This window comes from Hippoglossus hippoglossus, chromosome 3, assembly GCF_009819705.1.
Source record: "Hippoglossus hippoglossus isolate fHipHip1 chromosome 3, fHipHip1.pri, whole genome shotgun sequence".
In the NCBI taxonomy this organism is placed as follows: domain Eukaryota; kingdom Metazoa; phylum Chordata; class Actinopteri; order Pleuronectiformes; family Pleuronectidae; genus Hippoglossus; species Hippoglossus hippoglossus.
The window spans coordinates 29,905,624-29,929,186 of NC_047153.1; the positions used below are offsets into that span (position 1 = coordinate 29,905,624).

General features: G+C 38.8%; 1 protein-coding gene and 2 long non-coding RNA genes across 3 annotated transcripts; 2 read left to right on the forward strand and 1 right to left on the reverse strand.

The window, feature by feature from the left end:
• The first annotated feature begins 640 nt into the window (after window positions 1-640).
• On the forward strand, window positions 641-23,116 carry LOC117759540. The gene is made up of 3 exons (XR_004613503.1): window positions 641-651; window positions 4,871-4,875; window positions 22,963-23,116. It is a non-coding gene; the product is annotated as an uncharacterized LOC117759540 (long non-coding RNA).
• mthfs (5,10-methenyltetrahydrofolate synthetase (5-formyltetrahydrofolate cyclo-ligase)) lies at window positions 6,928-12,744 on the reverse strand. Its single transcript, XM_034581705.1, has 3 exons — window positions 12,492-12,744; window positions 11,748-12,012; window positions 6,928-7,602 (listed from the first exon to the last, which is right to left on the reverse strand). The coding sequence occupies exons 1-3, from the start codon at window positions 12,600-12,602 to the stop codon at window positions 7,376-7,378; spliced, it is 603 nt and encodes a 200-aa protein (XP_034437596.1). The 5' UTR covers window positions 12,603-12,744; the 3' UTR covers window positions 6,928-7,375.
• LOC117759538 lies at window positions 8,715-19,925 on the forward strand. Its single transcript, XR_004613502.1, has 4 exons — window positions 8,715-9,059; window positions 10,300-10,306; window positions 14,950-14,952; window positions 19,913-19,925. It is a non-coding gene; the product is annotated as an uncharacterized LOC117759538 (long non-coding RNA).
• Window positions 23,117-23,563: the final 447 nt, after the last annotated feature.

Genomic DNA, 23,563 nt, shown 5'->3' on the forward strand with positions numbered 1-23,563 from the left:
TATATTGACATGCAGAGCATGAATGCGTGGCGCATGGCATGGATCATCATATATCGCAGTTTTTTGACGTCTTTTGCGATACGTCTATCGCGCACCTTAATATCGCGATGACGATAGATTTTTGATATATCGTGCAGCCCTAACATATATTACATTTTTATTGTCACATTGTCCCCCCTTTTTCCTTTACAGTTTCCATGACCAACCTGGCGAACCCCCGGGGGGGCGGGAACCAGGAAAAACAGTGACGTAACCAACCTTTGGCATGCCTTAAAAACACGTGATGTACCCTGTGGTGCTGGTGGTTGACAGAGATCATGGAATCCAGCTTGACTCCTGCAGCAGGTTTTAGTCCAAGCTGGTGTTGTTAGGGAATGAGACATTAACATAATCTGTGATGTATCATTCATTTTCATAACGCTAAACTGGCCCCAACCGCCATGAGCCACAAAGACACATTCATGACTCTGCTGGTTGACTTAAAGGGGACATAGCATGCAAATTCCACTTTGTTAGTGCTTCTACAGGTTAATGTGGGTATCTGGCATGTCTACCAACCCAAAAACTCTGGGGAAAAAACACTCATGCATTTTGTTATGGTTCCTCTAAGTCAGAAACGTCATGCTTGAGTGACTCGATTGAGCTTCCTGGGTTTTGTGTCGGACACAGCCAGCAGTGTGGAAGACTTCCGCAGTGTTCAGCACTACTGTAACACCGGCCAAACACACAGAGCCCCCCCACTCATTACGCCGGGTTAACACCGGACGCGGAAGCGCCGCTGCGAGGCAGCGCAGCGCCGTTCTCAAGCGCGCAGCCGCCTGGCTGTTCACACGGGACGAGCATTTCTCCGCTGGTCAGCCCCATAGACTGTATATATAAGGTCAGCCCGCGATTCTGCTTTCTCCGCTTGTTGTTGTACCCGTTGAATGTCGGGGTTCGGGGGTAAATGATGGTCTTCACATTTTCAACAACCTGCTACAGATTTTACACATGTGGACCACACCCTAATTCCTCTCAGTGAAAGTGTTATTTAAAATTACTATGTCACCCTATGGCCATAGTTTAGAGAGAGGTACAGTCAGTTTTTCTCTGGGAGTGGGAATAAATTATTATGTAGTAAAAAAGGACAGTCCATTGGATGGGCTTCCATAGTTGCGCAATTTCTTCTTGGTTTTCCAGTTGGGAATATTACTGATATTTCGTGATCCAATTCTTGAATATTTCCTCTCTAGAGCAATACAATAAAACATGCTCTTCTATATCCCCCCTTCCACAATATTCACACTTTCCATTATTATGTTTTCAAATCACATACAGAGAACTGATACCATAATCTTATTGTAACTCTCCTCTTCCCTATTTTATCCTCCAGATGCTGCATTCCCAACTTATGATTGATTTTCAAATACATATCTGTCTTTGTTCCAGTCTTTCTGTACACTCTTTTTGATTTTCCCTCAAGTGCCACACTGGCTTCCAACTTACTAATATTTACATGTATGCTGCTCCCACTCAAATTCCTTTTGCTGCTTTATCGGCCTCCTCATTCCCATCGTGATGGAAATTTGACCTGGTGAGACTTAAAGAGATTAGAGAATAATAGTCTTTTAAGTATACTTTATTCCTTGCAAGGGAGGTCAGTATGTATATGAACTATGTGTGTGTGTGTGTATATATGTGAACTATGTGTGTGAACTGAGTGAATAGTAAAATCCCAGGAGATAAGACACAGACACATGCTGAAGGCCTCCTGGCCAAGCCAAGACCCAGACACAGGCCTCAGATTTGTGGCCCTGATGTCATCTTGGCAGTTACACAAGCAGAAATAGTATACATAAGCAGAGATAATATATAGTGTTGTATAATGGTAAAATTTTCCATTACACCATCAAATACAAACCGTTTCTGTTCTAATTCTAAATAAAGATTGTAGTATTTCAAACAATAATTCCTCTTTAAACCTGGAGCTACAAAAGTTAGATGTAATTGATGCACACAAATCTGATGCAATTCCTACTCACTCTGTATGATGGCTATTAACTCCTTGTAAATTGACCCAATGTGTCATCATAAGTTGCCTTGATTGTATTTTTTTGGTGTGGGGAGATGCAATTTGTCTTTTTTGTATGATTAAGTGATTATAAAACAAATGTAAGAAAGTACAGGGACGTAAATAGCCATAATAGCACATAGGAATACATGCATCCATTCCGGTGGGGTCTCTGTGATCTGAGACCAAGATGGCTGTATTTCAACTTTGCACTGAGTGTCCTCATAATCTCTTCAGAAAAGAAAACATTTATATTCCTCACACATTTTAATTCTGCCCTGTCATGCAATTCCCATATGAATGATCACTTCCACACCGTTCAGTTTTTTTTTTTTAGGACATTTGAAGAATAGTTGGTGGGACAATCGTCTTTCAATGTAATCTATAGCCTGCTGTATATTCCATTGTTAACAACACTCTCTTTAGAAAACCCAGCAGCACTGATTAACGATCAACACTCTTCTCTCAACCAATAACTTTACCACCTTTTATGCTTGACCTTAAAACCTTCACCTATTTCATCAGTTCATTTTACCACAGAAAAGATCATTTGGACCCCTCTGTGCATGCAAGTAATTATATAGTTTTTGGAAAACTCACTGGACAGCCTCAGTTTTTATGTATTATGGTTGTGTGCTTTTATCATTGATGGTGGACCTGCTGTCAAGTAAATTTATTCTCAACAAGGGGGCAGTCTGTGCAGTGTTGGCTACAGCATTCCTGCAGTCCAGCACAAGTATAATCACAAGGCCAACTGACTTGATATGAAAAGTGATGGTACACCTATACATTTATATTCCTTTCAGTTGCCTTACTTCCTACACTTACCACACACCTCTAAAAAAAAGGCTACATATAATACAAAATAGGCTAAATATAAGACTTTTAAATGCAGTTTAATACAGTTGTCTGAAAGGTTGTGTTCAACTTGCTCCTTGAAGGACTAACTGTGACCCAAAGTGTTTTTATGGGGCTAGAACCTTTGTGTTCTATTTAATATATGTAACCTCACAGCAGTGACGCAGCTGGAGGCACTCATGAATGAAGCACAGGAAAACAAGTTACAGTTTGGATGGGACAGTGGTTTTGAGGAGGGTTACTGAGAATGGGGGTTTTACTTTAAACAAATTTTGAGGTAAAACCTCAATATATATATTAGATGGTGAATATCCTCCAGCAAACTGGTTAACAGCAACTACTAATATTGGACGTATTGTCAATATTCGAACTTCCCTTAGGTGGCATAGGCATATTTGGGATGAGGGTTACTAGACCACAGGTCTGGAAAATACAATAATTGCAAGAAAACATTGATCACAGACAAATCCTTTCGACAAACAAAGACACAGGAGAACCTCCTGTTTCTTTATTCAGAATATCAATATTATGCTATGTTATTATTATTATATTATACTATTATTTTCAGGTGAGCTGAGCCCCCTCGGTGTACTGTTGCCTTAATCAAATACTCTCACCTATTCATCATTTGAGTCCATGTCCTCCTAATAGCAATGCTGTCCACCTCTTAAAAAAAATTCAGATTCAATTATTTTTTCGTAAAAGAATGTAACAAATAAAATATATAGGTAAATCCTACTTAGCATACTCTGAATTTTGAAGTCACTATATCACTTTTTTCTTTTGTCAGTGGTGAGACGGATCTGTCTGGCAATCAGCAAGAGTACAGATCCAAGAAGTCAACGCTGACAGTGCTCAGTGATTATAGATGGAGTGACTGAAAAAGCATGTTTCAAAATAAAAGTTCCAAGTATTGAGGCAATAACAGCAGAGAGGAACAGTGACTGCAGGTTGAAGCCTGCTCATGGGGATACACAAACATTTAGCAGATATGGTGACATAGCTGACGCAGCTGGAGGCACTCATGTATGAAGCACAGGAAAACAAGTTACAGTTTGGATGGGACAGTGGTGTGGAGGAGGGTTACTGAGAATGGGGGTTTTACTTAAAAAAAATTACACAGAATTACAATGATGTAAAAAGGACAAATTAACAACTTAAGGTTTTAAGACTTTATGTAAACATTGGAGCGAGTCATACAAAAATCAAGCCCAGAGCATGGAAGTGCGTTATGTTGGTGAAAACTGCAATTTAATATGTTCAGCGAGACCATGACCATGATGAGATGATGATGAGACCTGAGTTGTAGCTCTGCTCGTTTCTCTGTGAATTTCTTTGCATTGTTGAGTCGACTGTATTTACAGAATGGGTTTGTGTCTTTCAAAGGCTTATCAGTCAACTTATAGGGGGCAATGTCTTGGGTTTTTTAACACATTCTGCTAATTTAGTAATTGTAAGAAAAAAAATGTTAAATGACAGTCGTAGTATAAATTTATTGGGTTTGTGCCAATAAGGTTCGTCTATTGAGTTATTTTCCAAGTGTTGCAGTTTAAAGACATTGAGCAGACTCATAAGCTGAAGTTGTGAACACCAAGTCAGCATTGTTTAGCTAATGTTGTGTTGCTGGTGCTTTAAGTGTGTGAGGCTGTGGTCACACTAAATATTGGCATTACTATCAGTTTTTTCCTTAAGAAATTCTGCATGAACTGATTTTCAACTATTAAATATTTTTATAACAAGTCATCTTATGTTATGTCCTGATATGTGCTGTTGTTTTGTGAGTCAGTTTTGTATTGGAGAGGTTTTGTCATTGCTCTTGTTTCTGCTTCAGTTTACATAGGTATAGGTACATAATGGCTCTGCTGTGGCTCAGTTTATGTGTGTATCTATTCTCCACACTCCCCACAACTTTGTGGTAAATATTGTTTAATAATACTATTATTATTTGTTTGTTGAAGAGAGCAATGGTGTTATTTACATTTCAGATGCAGAGACATACAGTAAATTGTCTATTTGCTACTGTGATAGAAAAAGACTGGCATTAGCCATCAAAAAAATCTGTTGACCTCTTGGGTTTACCCATCAGCCAAACTACACTCGTGACTGGTTTTAATTTGGTGGCTGATCAGTGTATACTATCTATGTTTAGAGTTTTACATGGTATAACTGTTTCGTATGTTACTCTTTGTTGCTGCAGATTGACTAGAAAATTCCGTCTGAGTTTCTACTGCACAGAGTTGATGCTTTTTTTGTTGTGAGAATATACATCTATATTTTAATTTGATCTATTAATGTCATGGCAGGGCTGTTGAAGGTTTTTTCAGTGGACAAGATGAGTCGTCCAGAGTGTTGGCACTAGCTGTTAATCTAGAACCTTGCTCCTAGCCAGTTGTAAAATAACAAAGTACAAATACTTTCTAAATAGTCTTTTTCACGAGGTTTTCATACTTTCTTTGATAACCTTTACTTTGCTATATTTTCTGAATAAAATGGGTAGTTTCTCTCTGATACATTTTACCTGAGCACATTTCCTAGATAAATAAATCTTATAACCAAGAGACACATTTGCACATTTGGCAAAGATGCAGCATTGTAATGCTGATATGTAGCTGTGCTGCTACAGAGCTTCTAAATGTAGCATTTCCCCTTTGTTCCTTTTTGTGGACCATTTCCAAGGTCGAGGTTAAACTTTAAACAGTTTTTTCCTTCTTTGTTTTCAATGAACTATTTGTAATAAATGTATGATACAGATTGTCTTTGACCTTTTAATAGTCTAGTTAAAAAGTCTCGAACAGTTAAATTTACCTTCCAACTTTTCCATCCATCCATTCATTTGTCTGTTTCATAGAGAAGACTGCATCATATCCAATGTGTGCTAACTCTAAAAGGTGGTAGCTAAATGGAAATGCAAGGGAGACACACAGTGGACATATCCAGCCAATTCACTAAGCTGACAAAGTTGTTCACAATAGCCCCCCTTTGGTGTGTTGATATAACAGATACATCCACTCCATTTTTTCAGTAGCTTGTACATTGAATTTTAATTTTATTCTTCATCATATTTATGATTATATAATATTATATATTATAATTACTTCATCAAACAGTCATAATTAATTTTGTTCACTGGCATTCCCTGTGGAGTTCCAATTTTTGCACATCTCCCTCATGGGGTTTCTATTGCCATTTACTGTGCTGCTTTGCTCAAATAGGGGGAGTCAAGCATTTTCTTTAAAGGCAGTTTGATTGTGGGATGAAACACATTGTATTATATCAACTCTATGGATTCAGAATACAGAAAGGCATCCTGACCAGACTCCTTGATTCTCTTATATTCGCCTGACAAACACCTGTTAGTTTAGATCTGAAAAACCTAATGTAGTGATCTGATCTCAAAATTCAGCTAGTGTGAAATGGTATGGTAAGTATCTTAAAATTAATTATTGCTTTCAGTTCAGCAAAGGACAAATCATGTTTTCAAATTGCTGATCATCATAACCATTACTTCGTCTTAACTTACAAAATATTGCTTCAAGTATTATGCTATTATTTTGACTGAATATCTGCCACCATGCTGTGTTACTCAATATGTAACTGTGCATTATGTTTAATGTATTGGCTTGTATTTACTAACTTCACTTGAAAACATATTTGTCATTTGTCCAGGTTAGCACTGAGGGCTGACTAAACAGCACCACAAAATGTAGCCTCCACAAAGACTACACAGCTGATTGAGCAACTCTGTTACAACATAAAATGAACATTATAAACCAAAACAATGCAGAGGATAAAACCATCCTGGGACTAGGGTGAGCTGTTCATACAAACTCTGAGCATTTTTCAGGTGGAACAGTAATTTGTGTCTGATTTGTATTGCCCATGCAAAGCTTTTTGAACTCTGGACATTCATCAGTCTGCACAGAGAAAGACAAGCAACCAAGTGATGTAACAGGAAGCTAAACACATTTTCTGTGTAGGTGGACTTTAGTCCCCTTTAGCCAAAATCATGACACTACCGAGATAAAACAATTCTATTTAGAAGGCACAATAAAGGAAATACAGTCATGTAATAACATGTGGTTACAGTTATTGCAGATTTATTTGTTGGAGAGTTCCTATTTATTCCAGGTCTGCCTCTCTGAACTTAAATAACAACTGTCCCTCCCATTACAAGTCATGCAGCCTGCACATTTTCCATTACAACTTTATTAGCACTTCTTTTCATCTAATTGTCCATTAATGTTTGACACTGATGAATATCAGGTTTCACTATATTGATCACACATTATCAATACAGCGACTGAATTTGCATCTTAGCCTGTATAATGCTAAATACAATATATTAATGAAGGCCATTCTTGGCCTCATTAGTTCCATTTGAGCTTCTTGCTATAACAAATTAAATGTCTGCAGTGAAAATGTGTGCATTGGTAAGGGTAATGTAATGCACCTCTGGTGATTGACCAGTTACTCATCATCCTCATACAGAACTTCATCAATGAGCACATCGTTGTCATCAACAGGGATTTCCTGGCACAGCTGCTCTTTGAAGGCCAAGGCGATGGTGTACGGCTTTCCTTTAGAGTATCTGATGCAGCGTTCCAAGTAGGTGTCATAGTAGCCCTTCCCTCGTCCCAGACGCTTCCCCATTTGGTCAAAACCCAGGCCTGGCATCAAGATTAGGTCCAGACCTCCTGGATAATGAGAGCAAACATAGTAATCCTTGATAGAGGTCTAGACAGAGGTCTCCTGTCTTTGCCTGTATATATGGACAGATATCAACCACATCAGTGTCCAAGATATGACTGTACATATTTGATGTCTACAGATATTTCAGATCTTAAAGAATACTTACACTAAGAATTCCACTCCCGGAAATACAAATTACAAATGCAATTTGGCAACTACTATTTGTTGGACTCTGCCACCAACAGATCAGGGTTTTCAATTATCTAGTAAAATAAGTCAATATTTAGATATCAGATGCTGGTGAATATGTGGCTCCACAAATCAAGACAATTTATTTATCAAGCACATTTGAAAAATACAAATGGCTGAATAAAATCTAACTGCAGAATTAGAAAAAAATCGCAGTTATGGTTAACGCATCTTGCAAAGGGGTAAGTGGGTTTGGTCAGATTAAAGAGATAGTTCACCCAAAACTGAAAATTCCCTTTATCTACTTACCTCTATGCTAGGGCTGCACGATTATGGCCAAAATCACAATTATTTTTGATCAATATTGAGATCACGATTATTTATCACGATTATTCATTAATTTTAGGGACAACATCTTTTTATTGCACTTTCACGTTTAAATGAACAAGAACACTGCTTCCACTTCCATTGTTGTGCTACATTCTGGCTAATGTACAAATCTTTGCATCAGACTGGTCCTTATCACAGTGCATCTCGTAGAAGGAAAATATAAATAAAATAGTATCAACACTTTTTACCCAAAATTAAATCAACAGAGCACTGCTTTCACTTCCATGTTGTGCTACATTCCAGCTAATGTACACGTCTTTGCATCAAAATAAAACTTATACGTTCCCTTTGTATTTCCCCCCGACGTTTTTCATACAGTGCAGGTAATGCCTGTTTGGAGAAATAATTACGCGAGGGGATCACGTATCTCTTGTCTAGTGTCTTGACCATTTTTTTGAAGCCTTCATTGCTCACAGTATTTATTGGACACATGTCTTTGGCCAAATGAAATGCGATTGCATCCGTTATTTCAGTGTGTCTTTGGGAGGTGGATGGATACGCTGTCGCGCTATGCAGGGTCGCTGGTATGGTTTTCTGGGTTGACGTTGGACATGGACGGAGATTCAGTGAGGTAACGTTAGCTTTGGCCTTAATGCATTTGTCGTACTGTGGTTTGTGGTGATTTTTCAGGTGGTTGAACAAGTTAGTTGTATTGCTATGCGGTGCAGACACAACTCTAACGCACTCTGTGCATATGATTTGTTCTTGGTTAACATCACTTGCCCTATATCCAAAAAACTTCCAGACAACGGATGATGATCCTTTTCGAGGGACTAGCTCCTCGCCTTCTGCTCCTGACATTTGATTTACCTTTCACACGACACCCGTGACCGTCTGCTCTCTGTTCTGTTGTCTGTCTCTCTACTCTTCTACTAATACCGGAGTCGACTGCAGACAGAACTTTTTTGGAGGCTGCCGCTGCAGGGTGCGCGCATGACACCTCCCATCTCGTTCTCCCCCTGGTGGTTGGCTGACTGTTAGTTGAGGAAGTGCTTGTTTTGATATGTAGCAGAGCACGCATATTAAACGTCAATATCGCTGACGATCATGCTCATTTAATTGTGGCAGCCAAAATCGTGATCGCGATTAAAATTCGATTAATTGTGCAGCCCTACTCTATGCCCATGGAGGGGTGGGTGAAGTGTTTGAGTCCACACAACACTTTTGGAGTTACAGGGGTAAACAGTGTTGCAGCCAAATCCAATACTATTGAAGTAACTGGGGGACCGATTCTTCAGACAGAAAAAAACAACAGAAAAAACATAAAATGTCTCCATACTGCTCCTGCGGTGTTATCCAAGTGTCTGTAAGACCCGACCTTCAAATTCAACTCGAAACAGTGTCATTTACACCATGTTTTTAGCCTAAATGTCTGCTGTGATCCATGCACAAATGCAGCTCCAGATGAGAATATCAGAGGACATTCAGGCTAAAAATATGGTGAATGCGACGCAAGTTCGAATTTGAACGTCGGGGCTTGCGGACACTTGGATGAGACCTCAGGAGCAGCATGGAGGCATTTATATTTTTTTCTGTCGTTTTTTTATGAATCGATCCCCCGTTCCAATTGTATTGGATTTGGCTGCAACGCTGTTTACCCCTGAAACTCCAAAAGTTTGGAGTCCTCCAAAGTTTTGTGGACTCAAACACTTCACCCACCCCTCCATCGGAATAGTGGTGAGTAAATAATGATTACATTTTCAGTTTTGGGTGAACTAGCCATTTAAGGCCACTGCAGGTTGGCTCTACTTAATGGATTGGATGGCTGCAGGTATTAAAACAACTTCACCTAAAATTCTGTAATTAATAGGTATCTGGTGGTTTGTTTGTTTTAAATTAAACTTTGGGTCTATGGACATGTTTAATAGATATTTGGTTCTCTGCACTTTGCAGAGTGTTGTTATTTAGCCTGTTTTTCAGATCCTGGTAAGACACTTACCTTTTTTCCATTTACACTATGCCCTCCAATACTTAGATTTTTGCTATTCTAACACTGTTCGACTGGGTACTGTGATCAATTCTTAAGCACCAGCAGGGGGAGGTTTTATCAGAGAGGAGGAGAGGGCACCTGAGAACTGGCTGGCAGAAAGAGGGGTCATAGTCCAGGAATAGTTTCCTGGCAGACTGGCTGTAAAAGTCTGGGAGGGGAGTGAGCTTAAAAATACAGTGATCCAACGACCGAATAATCCTACACTGGAATGCCATGTGGAATGCCACCCTTGAAGTAGGGGTCAAGAGTTTGACCATGTACATGAGTAGGACCCTATCTAGCTGCATAAGATTAAAAGAGTCAATTAAATACCAAGTAAGTGGGTTTAAAGGTAATAGGATCATTAAAATCACTGTCAGGCCCCCATCAGTGCCAGTAAGCAACAGTAAACTAAGAAATTTGTATTGAGTATTTAGATGTATTTGAAATTTGTGATCATGAGGTCATTTGGTCCATCGTTTGTGAAAACCCGGTCACGCCAGTAGCACCTTGTAAATTGATGCTTGTCTATTTCAGGTGTTACGGTACAGGTACTTAGAGCGGGAAGAAAGGCAGAAAACTAAAGTTTAATGTCGTATTATTGACATTTGATTTGCTTTCCACACAAGACTTTGACAAGTATATTGAAATGGAATATTATAAGTCAGCTCAATCTTCGTTATGGTACTCATAATGTGCCAAACCTTACACTGAAGGTTATAATATTAAAAGTAGGTTAAATCTGTCATTATATCTGTGGTCTCCCATGTTTTTAAAATCTGGAGTTGAAAATCCTCTAGTGTGCACCAGGCTTTAAAGATTGTTTTTAATCAATATTTAAAAAGAGCAAGTTATGACTGCCATTATGAAAATTTAGCTGATTTTCCCTTTAATTTTCTACAGTAAAATTACTTTACTTTACATACAGACAGTGGGGGTCCACATAAAAAAGAGTGAGGTGAAAATTCTTTGTCACCTATTAAAGATTGTTTTTAATAGTATTAAATGAGAGCAAGTTATGAATGCCATAATAAAACAGTGGCCGACATTCTCTTTAATTGTCATGTCTGTTTGACAGTTGAACAGCATTTAACAAATTACGGAAGTCCTGCTTTAGAAGCTCTGACTGTAGAGGGGGAACATTGTCTGTGCCAACATGGCTTTTGCATGGTGTTAAGAATGGACAAAAATGTATCTGTTCTGTCTCTGCTGAACTTCTGTACCCGAAATGCAACAAACTCTCCATAACGTCTCTGACATTAGAGAGACAACTCAGAAATACAGACAAGAGGTCAGAATATAAAAAACTATGTAATGTGTGTTGTGGAAAAGGTTTTGTGTGAGTGTGTATCTATAGTTGTGAGGGCTAATTTTGGTTCAATACCATAATTGTAAGGATGTTTTGACGTTGAGGACATTTTGGCTGGTCCTCACAATTTCAAAGGGCTGTTTGAGGGTTAAGACTTGGTTTTAGGGTTAGGGTTAGTTTTGAAGGTTAAGGTTAGGGTAAGTGGCTAGGGAATGCATTATGTCAATAAGTTTCCTCACAACTATAAAGAGTCAAGTGTGTGTATGTGTGTGTGTGTGTGTGTACATGCGTACCTGCAGCCAGTGCTTCCTCTCTGCTGTTGTCATCTTCAGCAGGCTGTCGGATGTTCCAGGAGGTTAGGGGCAGCGTTTCCATGTCCTGCAGACTGGTGAGCTGCAACATGTCCATATGGCTGCAGCTCCTCTCATATCTGGGGATGAAGCAGCTTTTTCCCCATTTGAACGCGTCTTTGATGATTTCCTCCGTGCACACTTCATCATGCATGCTGAGAAACACGGCAATCCTCTTGCAGGACACATATTTGGGGTGTCGGAAAAGCTGTAAGGAAAAACATAGGAAGGGAAAGAAGGAATCAGTGACACTTTTTTTTGTGCTTGTATAATATTTTTGATCATGGCTAGAAGGGAGCCTGTGACTCAAGCATTTCATTGCCAGCAACTGTTGAATGTAATGGTTGTGCACATGATAAATATAGTCTTGAAACTTGAATCACAGTCAAGAGCCCAGGAGTAGGGCTCAACATAAACAAACAAATAATCATGTCCATCTAACTTCCATGATTGATTCATAGATAAAGCTTTATTCTTGTTTGTAAATAACTTGATATTTTTCCAAGAGCTGAAACGATTAGTCAAACTAGTTTAATAAAGATTATGAATAACTCTTTTAATTATTTAACAATACCCAAGACCCTGAGTTGTCAGTGGGGGATAAAAACGACGTGTTTTCAGTATTACTTGGCCACAGCTAACAGTATTCTCTCTAAACCACGACATTATTTCATCTCTCCCACTTACCTTCTGTGACACCACCAGGGACTGTCGTCGTTTCTCCTCGTCACTCAGCGCTGCTACCCGTCTCTTGATCGCTTTCCTCAGCGCCTGCTTCGCCGCTCGCAGGGCAGCCATTAGCTAGATAGTGTGTGTTCTGTGAGAAGACGGGTTCGACATAGTGCTGCGCCTCATGCAACTTTCGACTTAAAGTTAAACATTGACAAGTGTGACAGCATATGTCAGACACCACACTGAAAACATCTAAACACGTGTTCTTCTTTATGGTCGGAGAACAGTAGCAACATTTGGCTACATACTGCCACCTACCGTACCGGAGGATGTACCAGGGGATGAGAGACAGCATGTCACAAGATACACAGTAAGAGCTGACAGCTGTAGTAATAGTTAGTCCGCCTCAACATTCTCTTCTCTCCTCAATACTGGTGTATTTTTTTACGTCAATATATTGTTGTGATAATTTCTTCATAGGTCAGAATCAAAGTGCTATATTTTGGGATTTTCTTCTTCTTCCTGTATCACCAGCTTAGTTACTTAATAGTTATCTACTCAGTAGCTTAGTTACTTAAGTCTAGTCATATCATGAATATTTCTTGGTGAAAACTTGTTGAATAATCACGAAATTTAGGACGTTATTAGTGTTATCATTGTTTAATTCTATTTTTATTTTGAGACATTCTTGGAAACAATTCAAGGAGCAAGTTGAATGGTTGTCCGGATTTTAGGAAGCTAGGCTTCCACAACCGTGACCCAGATCTGACCAGCCTTTTGAAACACTGAGGTTTTCTGACAAGACTTGCATGGCAGAGAAGAGAAAGGGGTAAGGTTGGGTATTATTAAATTCTTCAGTTTGATTTAGACCACAAGCTAAATTTAAAGTTTGCTCCTAAATCAAAATGTGTTCAAAACTCTGCTTTTCTGTGGCAGAGGCTGATGTGGAGAACTAGAGAGAGTGAAGGTTAATTTTAATCAGAATAAATGAAACATAAGTTATGGACACAAATAAAACGTAACTACGAAATTACAAATGCAACATGTTAAAGACTTGGGTTATAGCATACTGTGAGTCTAAAGGCTTAAACAATTTAATTTGACCGATTTTCGAATGTGGTTTGGCATGGTTGTTGTTAACGCGCCCTCATTGCATGGCAGCAGCTGGTAAAGATAGTGGAGTTGTAGATGGATAGAATCCCAACAGAACACATGACTGTATTCCTCTGTGACAGACTGGGCACGTGTAGAGTGACCATCCTCTGACAGTGGCCGCAAATCACTCAACTGTGTTTTTATCCATCAGCCAGATGTGTGCCTCGTTTCTACCACAGGACAGATTTTTGCTGGAGAAATGGTTGACGTGCAACACTAGCCAATGAGTGGATAGGAGTGTGCGCAGCTTGAGCAGCGAGCAGCCAATTGTGGTGAGTGGTGTGTGGTTACGCTGAGGATCGATGGCCACGATGTCGGATGTTGTCAGTAGAGAAACGGAGAGAGAGGACCGGGCACTGTTACTGAGGCCATAGGGGAGGTTTCCCTCTAACTAAAACATGACTGAAATATGTGTTACCTCTGTGCTGAAGCTGCCTGACTATATACTATGGATTTTATTATGACAAATGGGTGTTGGAGCAGAAAACCAGTGGTCTCAGTGTTGTGACTGGCAGGGCTTTACATGTAATACCAGCTCCCTTGTTTATCTTTATGCATAAGAAAGGTTACGGTGAGTGACACATAACATTATCTGTTGCGTTTTTTAGTTAGTGAATTAACTGTGTTGTGGCTAAACTCATTTAAATATCAGTTTGGCATGAAGGACTCTGGGACATTTACCAACAGTGGAAGGTCAAAATGTCATAGACCTCATGGGACTAATTCCCACTTGTGTGTGTGTGTGGCGGAGGCTCAGTCTGTTTTGAACACATGAAGCAGGAAACCTTTCAAAGGTCTTTCAAAGGTCATCAGCTGCACTTTTCGTCAGGTGACACTGAAAGTTTACAGTGCTTATCAATCTTACAGTGGTAACATAGAGGTTCTTGTGGTGTTCCCTAAAACACTAACATAATCAACACACATGAAGGGGAAGTGCTTCTTGTAATAATCTGAATCCAGGTGGCGAGGAGCTCACTTTGCCTGTGATTTGCTCCTATCATTGTCAGAGGTCTAGTTGCAGTCGTTTGTTGTGGTAAATGAGATATTGTCTCCTCGGTCATGTAGCATGTGGGTGCAGTTTTCAGGGTTTGTTCAACAGATCCACAGAGGGTGAGTACACTGTAAGAGAAATCCTGTGGTTTTTAGGGAAAAAACTGGCAGCTGTGTTGCCAGGGACAACTTGGAATTTGACAGTTTAATTGCTGAACCCCATTCACTTTCACTGAAAAATACTGTAAATGCTTCATTGAAAGGCTGTCATTTAACTGAATTTTTCTGCAAATTTTACTCCAATATTGTTTATAATGTGGTGTCTTAGGCAGTGTTTATGACAAGACTTTACAGTAAAAGCAACATCTAAATACTGCATAAACATCTTCTGTAAAATGTATTCATTTCCATTTTATGGCTCCTATATCCATCTCAATATATAAACTGTATAAGTATTCTGTAAAAGTATTCTTCTCTGTAAAAGTATTCTTCACCACCTTTAGGATTATTGTTCTCTGAAAAATAGAAAGTTTATAATAAAAGTAATTTACATTGCACTGCTATAGATGTTTGACCAGAAATGTGAAAAATGTAACCCGGTGTACACAGATTAAGCATTTAAAAATTGAAAAGCAATCTAGATATACCTTAAGAGTTACTGTACTGAAAGATTAAAACAAAATAATAACTTGCCTTTCCAAGAATTTATTAACCTAAAAAAAAATCTACAAAAACACCTGTCATTTCTCTACATACATATTTGTATGTGTACAAACATCATTACAGACAGCATGTGACAGACACCCTCTAAGGAATACTGCATTACCTTATTAGAAAAAATAGAATCAATGTACCAATGTACATCATGCTAGGTATGATCCAAAAGCCCTTGAATCAAGGTAAGGACTCGGGGTTCACGTGAAGACGGGATTTGTGTTTCTCTTCTCCACTTTAATAATTAAATACCTTAATTTACAACCAAAAACTTCACATCAATAAACATTTTTATTCAAGCTATTGTTTTAAAGCCACTTATAATCGTAAAAAGGTAAAATGACATGTCCCCTAACCCCCAAGTCACTGCAGCAGGGACTTTAGCTTTGTGTCAGTTCAATAAAGTGAAAAGCCAATTCAAAAGGAAACACCTCTGCAGAAACTCAAGGGTTGATGCCAGCTCTGATGGGTAACGGACGTTGAAGCAATAATAGCTCCCAAACATCATGCACAGCGCAGAAACGAAGGAGGGGATGTTGTTGTGTACAATGTTTCGATCCACACTCGGCCTGAACCGTGTTGAAGAATAGCAGGATCATCCTAAAAAACTCAACATAACAAGAAACACAATACAAAATTAAAAAAGACGTCTTTCTGAAACATATCACAAAACAATTTGAGCATATATGTTTTGAAATTATTACTATCAGTTAAATTGCTTAACATCAATATAGAAATCAGTGCATGTGCAGGTTGGGAGGAAAGAAATAATACAATATACAGAAAAGAGAGAAAAAGAAAAGGAAGAAAGAAGAGATAAATACAAAAGAAAGAAATACTCAGGAAAAAAAACAATAGTAAACTTACCACACACAACAATGGTGGGAGTCATCTGTACTTCCCCTGCCAGGCATGTGTCCTCCACATAGCAGAGCATTGCGTCTTCCTTCTCATCAAAGTAGGACAGCAGAAGCAGCAGCATCTCTTTGACGTCTTCAGAGCAACCACTCAGCTGTCCTCTCATCACTTTAGACTTTGTTACAGCCTGTAAGAACTTTTTGTTCATTGTTCAAACAGTATTCATGTAGTTCAGGAGCCGTTCCCCTTCAGATCCAAATTAAGTGTGAAAGTTTCTTCGAGCCCAATTTCGGCGAGTTCCTTGAAGTGGACTGCCATGCGAAGTTTGTCAAACCAAAAAGGCCACACTTCCAGGAAGTATTTTATATATTTCCTTTGGTTGACTTGTTCACGCTGTGTTTAGAAAGTCAACTTCATTAGAAGTTTGAACTCCTCTGTATTTGCATCAGTTTGTTGAGACATGATCTTCAGTTTTTCTTTCTTCTCCTGCTGGCTCTCAGGAGTCTCTCCATGGGGCAGAAATTTTAAATCCTAGTTAATGCAACCATAAGTGTCCTGGAATGCTGCTCTCTGTTCTGGAGGGACTTCGTCTGTGTCGGACTCACTAGTTTGTAGCAGAAAAGGAGAAAACTAAAAAGACAGAATGGCCCTTTAATCCTCAACAGGAAAAGGAGGGGCGAGGGAGATGATAATTTGGGCACACCTGTGAGTCAGAGATTGTGGCAGAATAGTGCTTGCCCTCTTGATCACTCGGCTGTATCAGCCAATCACAAGCCAATAGGACACTATATATAGATGTAGTTGTCTTCTGAGCTCTCCCCTGACGCTGACGGCACACACTCACTTTCCGGTCCGTTTGACTTCCGGCATGAGAGCGGCAGAAATGTTTTAAACGTATTGTTCTCCTCTCTGGGACTTTCGTCATTATATGGCTTTGTAGTGGTTTAAGGTGGATCCCCCCTCACCAGCAGTCATGCTTAAGGCGCTGTCGGTATGTTCACTGTTCCTCTGCCTCGTAAGTATTTATCACTACTGGTTATTTAACCGGTGCTTTGTTGTAGGTGACTTTACAGCTGTGCACCATAGGCACAATATTTGTGTGGATTGAGTTCTTTTGTAATTTTACTGGTATAAATCTATATTTTGGGGTTGTTTCTTTATTTTTATTTCTTTGATTGAACTGTATGGAGCGCTACTGATATGTTTCCTCTATATTTTACAGGAGCTGAGAGCCTAAGGTGGTGGAGGCTGGTGTCTCCTGTGTGCTGTGCTATTCACCTCTAATCCGGTTTTCCACTATTGCGTGTGTGTGTGAGGACGTGTGATCGGGGTGACTCTTGTAGGGATACCACTCCTCCTTCACTAGCCTGCCTCTACACTGGTAAGCCTCAGCCCTGGATCATTCCTCCTCCACTTCTTACGTGTGAATGGTGTGATGGCTCTTTTAATGATTTAAATTGTGATTTGAAATAAAAACATGATTTTTGGATGGAACCACATCTCACGCTCCTTACTATATCATCCCGATTTGCTTATGGTTAATATTGGTTGGTATTAATTAATATTCCCTGGATTAATATTCCAGGGTGGCGTTGTTGGCTTTTTCGTGATTGTACTATTTAAATGTTAAGAGTACAGATGGTATTCAGAATGATATTCAGCTTTATGTACATCATCACAAAATACATAGCTGCATCATTTTTAATTAAAATAATGATAAATTCTCCAAACTCCATGGACTCATCATTTTTTGACACGGAAATTCCCATTTTAAACACTAATGGTTTTTGAAAAGCCAAACTCTCACTGCATGTTTAATTGCATCACTGTAAAGGTCGGGGTAAGAAGTCCAAGTGTCTTTGACTCGCAGAAGCTGACTGCATCCTGGCCCAGCTGAAAGATATACCTGAAACATCTGATGTCTCTCAGATAAAGTTAGGCAGATGTTTTTAAAGTTTTTCAAATGCCTGGCACATCTCTTAAAGAAGCTGTGTTTACTTTCAAAATGCATCGTCAAAATTTCAAAGTTAGTGATGGATAGTGCCGAATGAAATGGTGTGTTGGTTTTAGTGGACTCTTAGGAAATAAACACTTTCTTCATTCCAAGTATTCTTGGATTATAACAACAAGATATGCTACTTGTGACAACGAAATCTTTTGTGCTCAATTCATATCAATGATATCTTTAAGATGGAGCGTTAACTGCCAGACATCATCTTCTGGATTTTGCACTTTGTCACCAATTAATACAGGCAGCAACCTTAACAAATTCCCATTTTGCATGGTTTGACCCGAAAGCTTGCCAACCTCAGAGTTCACAGCACATGGCTTTGTGAGAGCATCAGATCCTTTGTACTGCGCCGGTTCAAAAGTGAATATGTAAGCCATTTCTTTTTCTTAATGAAATACTTCCAAGTACAGTGCAACATCATGGGATAAGACACCCTCAAATATGTCATGGCCTAAACAAGGTGGGAGACCAGGCTGGCAAACATGAAAAGATTTCAGTACATTGAAAACAGAGTACGTTTGTCTTTTGATAAATTCATGTAGGATTTGACGTGTTGACTGTCTTCAGCTTGTTGATCACCAACCGTAGAATCGTAACTTTCAGGTGTGTGCTGTGGACCACATACATTTGGATCATCACTCTGAAACCCGTGATTTCACACTACCTGCAAAAGTACTGAGAACGACCAAAATTTTCAGTGAACTCACCGATGCAGTGTGAACTCCTAGGGAGTGTAGAATGATACAATACATGTGATCAGAATTGGACAGCACATGAGCAGGTAAATTTGCCAAAGAAAGATAGACTGCAACAAAAACATTTTTAGCAGAGCCAAGGGGATTGACAATTTCAAAAGCATTCTGGTACAGAATAAGCTTTAGGCATCCTGGATTTTCAATGATGAACTGGTTGGACTCAAAGATTTGTCCATCTCTTATGTGACCAAAATCTGTTTGTTATTCCATAATTCTGATCCTAACAAGCTATTTGTGGTTTGTTTCACAGGTATGTAGTAAGCAAACCTTTCTGTCATATTTACATAATTTCCAAATGTTACTTTTTCAGCTCTATTTGAACATCTTTTTGTACGTCTGAGCTCTTGAATATGTTGTTCTCAGAGGTCCCTGATGACAGACCTAGAACATATCTGAATCCTTCACACAATCACAGATTTTAGCAATAACATCATCTGTTAGACACAAGTTATCTTTTAAAATTGAATGTAGATACTTAAAGTGAAATCCTGTCCCAACTCATGCACATTTTGCATCTCTTCGACAATCGTCTGTATTGTTGAAGCTAGAAGAAGAAGCTGCCCTTGCAGTTTTAGGTATAATAGACATACATTCCTAAGAAAGGACTCATTGACATTTACTGTTGCATCATTTGATCTCTGGGAAGCATCTACAGATGCAATGAAAGCAGAAGACTGAGAAATTGTTTCCTTGTACATCATACTTATGCTATCCACCGAACATGCTCTATGTTACCTGGACATATGAGCAGTAAATGATGATTTCAAAGTGAACCTATTTTTACAACCAGTTACTGGACATGCCACAGGTCGCCCCTCCACTATATGCTCCTTTAAGTGGGATAAAAGTTATTTCCCTGCCGCATTTTAAATCTGTAACAACGGCTGTAGAAGTAACAGAGGGTGCCAGCACATTGTGAACCCGATAGAAATGAGCTTTAAAAACTGCACAAGTACAAAATGTTTGCTTGCAGTCGGTGCCAACACATTTGAAAATACAACGGGGTGCGTTCCTATGAACTCTACAATGCACCACATAACCCCTCAACGCCTCTAGTGTTTTGCTGCAAAAACAGCAGGTTATCATTTTTAGCAAACAAACAAAATCGCCCGTGTTTTTAGCTCAACTTTAAAAGTTTTTACCTTCCTCCGGTGAAGCTGCAAAACCACCAACACAACAGCATGAAAAAACAAAAGAGTTCAACGTTAAGCATGAAACCCACCGATTAACTAACTGTTGGTCAGTCGGCCTTATATAGTTATGACTGCAAAATATTCCCTCGGTCCCAAACAAAAGCTAGTATTAATGTGACAACAAACGGTAGTGTATTTCAAGTTTGAAGAAGATGAACGTTGGTTTACCAGTGGTACAGACCGTGACCCTTCGCGTCAGTAAGTGCTGCTAATAGATGCTTTGTATGAATGTGTGTGTGAATGGCAAACTGTACTGTTAAGCCCTTTGAGTGGTCATCAAGACTAGAAAAGTGCTATATAAATACAAACCATTTACTATATGCCAATCACATTTTATTTTGTAAAGTGAGCATGAATAGGAAAGTGCAGGTTTTTACAAAAATTTCAATGTAACATCAAATGTTTTAATTCATTCATTCATTGGCTATTACCTACACTGACTCATGACTTCTTTTATCAGGGTGGTAAATCTTTTTTTCACAGTGTACTTACAACTATTATAGTTTTACTACTACCCTACTGATAGTGTTAAATATAGGCCTACTCAATTCTAAACAGACACATCACCTGTTTTTTAAACCCCTCATATTAACATAAATTAGCTGTATTTTTACATATGAAGTATAACATATGAATTTGTAAAATGTAAAAACTGTTTTCTTCTGTATAAAAAAACACTGTCATGATGTAATTTTGCCCGTATTGTATTGCTTTTTGTATTAGTTTTTCTTTGTTTAAACTATACTAATCTGTAAATTCTACAAAGAAATATGATTATTTTAGCATATTTTTACTTTAAAATGAAAACTTATGTTAGGTTCTACGGAAGCGTATTGCATTCACTTGAAAAAAAAAAAGTTCTGTTTTTCTGAGATAATTATCTCGGAAATTCCGAGATAAGTTTTCATAAAAAAAATAATTAAAAAAACCTTAAGCTGTTTTTCTGAGATAATTATCTCAGAAAAACAGATGGTTTTGTTTACATGCTTTTATTTTGAAAGTGAAGTTCCTGTATAGACGCGGACTTACTGTTATGAATCTGTAACTTCACAAAGGAAAGGTTTAATGTTTTAGCGACCCTCCGAAGAAAAAACGGTGTTGTTTAGGGAAGTTTCAAATAAACCTGAAAACATCAGTTGAAAGTCTCGACCATCTTTCGGGGATATGCTGCAGATAGATAAAGGATAGTTTTCATTTTTGTCCATAATTCAAATATTTCGTTTGTTAGTGTAAGCTATTTTATTTAGTGGCTTTATTATGGAAGATTGATGTGTAGTTCCTGTTATAAGCAGGGTGTTGGTTGGGACTCTTGTTTTGAAAGGGGTTCTAACGGAAGAGGGTTCTGTCGATAGAGAAGTTTTGAAGTGTGAAGGAAAGTAACCGGGTGTGATGTCCCGAGTCAATAACCATCTCTCATGTCCTTCTTCGGCTGAGGCCTGTGACAGTATAAGAGAACAACACGCTCGGCTACATTAGTCTTTTGTGGTTCACTGTTATTTATACAGAAGGAGAGTCTGACAGTTTGAAGCGACGCTATACGTCATGGCGCTAATACAAGAAATCGTGCCAAACAAAAGACTGTCTAAGAGCAGCAGCTACATGCAGCCCGCTGAACAAGGGCTCTGTGCGAAACGTCCACGCAACATGTAACTTCATCAAAATACCAGATTACAATTATCTCAGAAAAACAGAGCCTTTTTTTTATTTTATTATTTTTAATGAAAATTTATCTCGGAATTTCCGAGATAATTATCTCAGAAAAACAGAGCTTTTTTTTTTTTTCAAGTGAATGCAATACGCTTCCGTAAGGTTCAGTATATTACAAAATATTACTGTAAATGGAATCCTGCTTCATTGTTTTTCTATTTACAATGTTTTGATGACATGCTTTCAAAAACAATACAATGCTAATAATGCAAGTAGTTTTTATTTATCAATTATCTTCATACAAACTGCTGTAAATTGAAAAAAATAATCAAAGCAGTGTTTTTTACTTAGTACACTTGAATCGTGTGTGTGTGTATTTTATAGGTGGGTTAAACCAATCATATTGGAGATACTTTTCCATCTATCTTCTGTGGGATCAGTGTCTCTTTCTCTTAATGATCTCACATTGAGTCCATGATGTGGAGATCACGATTCTTTTGGGCTGAAACCAACTGTTGCAGGACTCATTGTTCTTCTTGTAACTTAAGATAGTTCTTTATGACTTTGGCTGTGTATTTAAGGTTGTTTTAATGCTGCAGAATTAATCTGGTCCGAATCAAATGCTAAAGTTCTTAAGTGTGTAAAATGATTGCACGGTATATTAGTCACAGTGGAGATGTTTTAGCACACTAAAAAATGTTGTCTTTTAATAAATTCATGTAGGATTGAAGTAAAACTTTGCACACTGCATGCTTTATCAGTACATTGACTTTAGTACTCCTCTTGATCATCAGTAGGAAAGCATCATGCTCAGTCTGGTCACAGTAGGCTCTCATCCTGAAAACAGGAGGGACAGATGTTACTATGGTATACTGAAGTATAATTAAAAGCATTTCATAAGTGTCAAAGGCTTTTATTGACAATTACATTAAGTTGATGCAAAGAGTCAATATTTGCAGTGTTGACCCTTCTTTTCAAGACCTCTGCAATTTGCCCTGGCATCCTGTCAATTAACTTTTGGGCCACATCCTGACTGATGGCAGCCCATTCTTGCATAATCAATGCTTGGAGTTTGTCAGAATTTGTGGGGTTTTGTTTGTCCACCCACCTCTTGAGGATTGACCACAAGTTCTCAATGTGATTAAGGTCTGGGGAGTTTCAAGGACCCAAAATGTCGATGTTTTGTTCCCCGAGCCACTTAGTTATCACTTTTGCCTTATGGCAAGGTGCTCCATCATGCTGGAAAAGGCATTGTTCGTCACCAAACTGTTCTTGGATGGTTGGGATAAGTTGCTCTCGGAGGATGTTTTGGTACCATTCTTTATTCATGGCTGTGTTCTTAGGCAAAATTGTGAGTGAGCCCACTCCCTTGGCTGAGAAGCAACCCCACACATGAATGGTCTCAGGATGCTTTACTGTTGGCAAGACACAGGACTGATGGTAGCACTCACCTTTTTTTCTCCGGACAAGCTTTTTTCCGGATGCCCCAAACAATCGGAAAGGGGATTCATCAAAGAAAATGACTTTACCCCAGTCCTCAGCAGTCCAATCCCTGTACCTTTTGCAGAATATCAGTCTGTCCCTGATGTTTTTCCTGGAGAGAAGTGGCTTCTTTGCTGCTCTTCTTGACACCAGGCCATCCTCCAAAAGTCTTCACCTCACTGTGCGTGCAGATGCACTCACACCTGCCTGCTGCGGTGGTAGATTTAGGTGCAATCTTACTAGCAGCAATATCCTTGCCTGTGAATGGTTTTGTATTTATAT

What these genes read in the sequence shown, in the direction of transcription:
- mthfs (XM_034581705.1), bottom strand. Translation starts at nt 12,602, where the DNA reads ATGGCTGCCCTGCGAGCGGCGAAGCAGGCGCTGAGGAAAGCGATCAAG. An exon ending in CCCTGGTGGTGTCACAGAAG is followed by an intron (nt 12,013 to 12,491) that starts GTAAGTGGGAGA and finishes TTTTCCTTACAG; the next exon opens with CTTTTCCGACACCCCAAATA. An exon ending in AGAGGAAGCACTGGCTGCAG is followed by an intron (nt 7,603 to 11,747) that starts GTACGCATGTAC and finishes CTCATTATCCAG; the next exon opens with GAGGTCTGGACCTAATCTTG.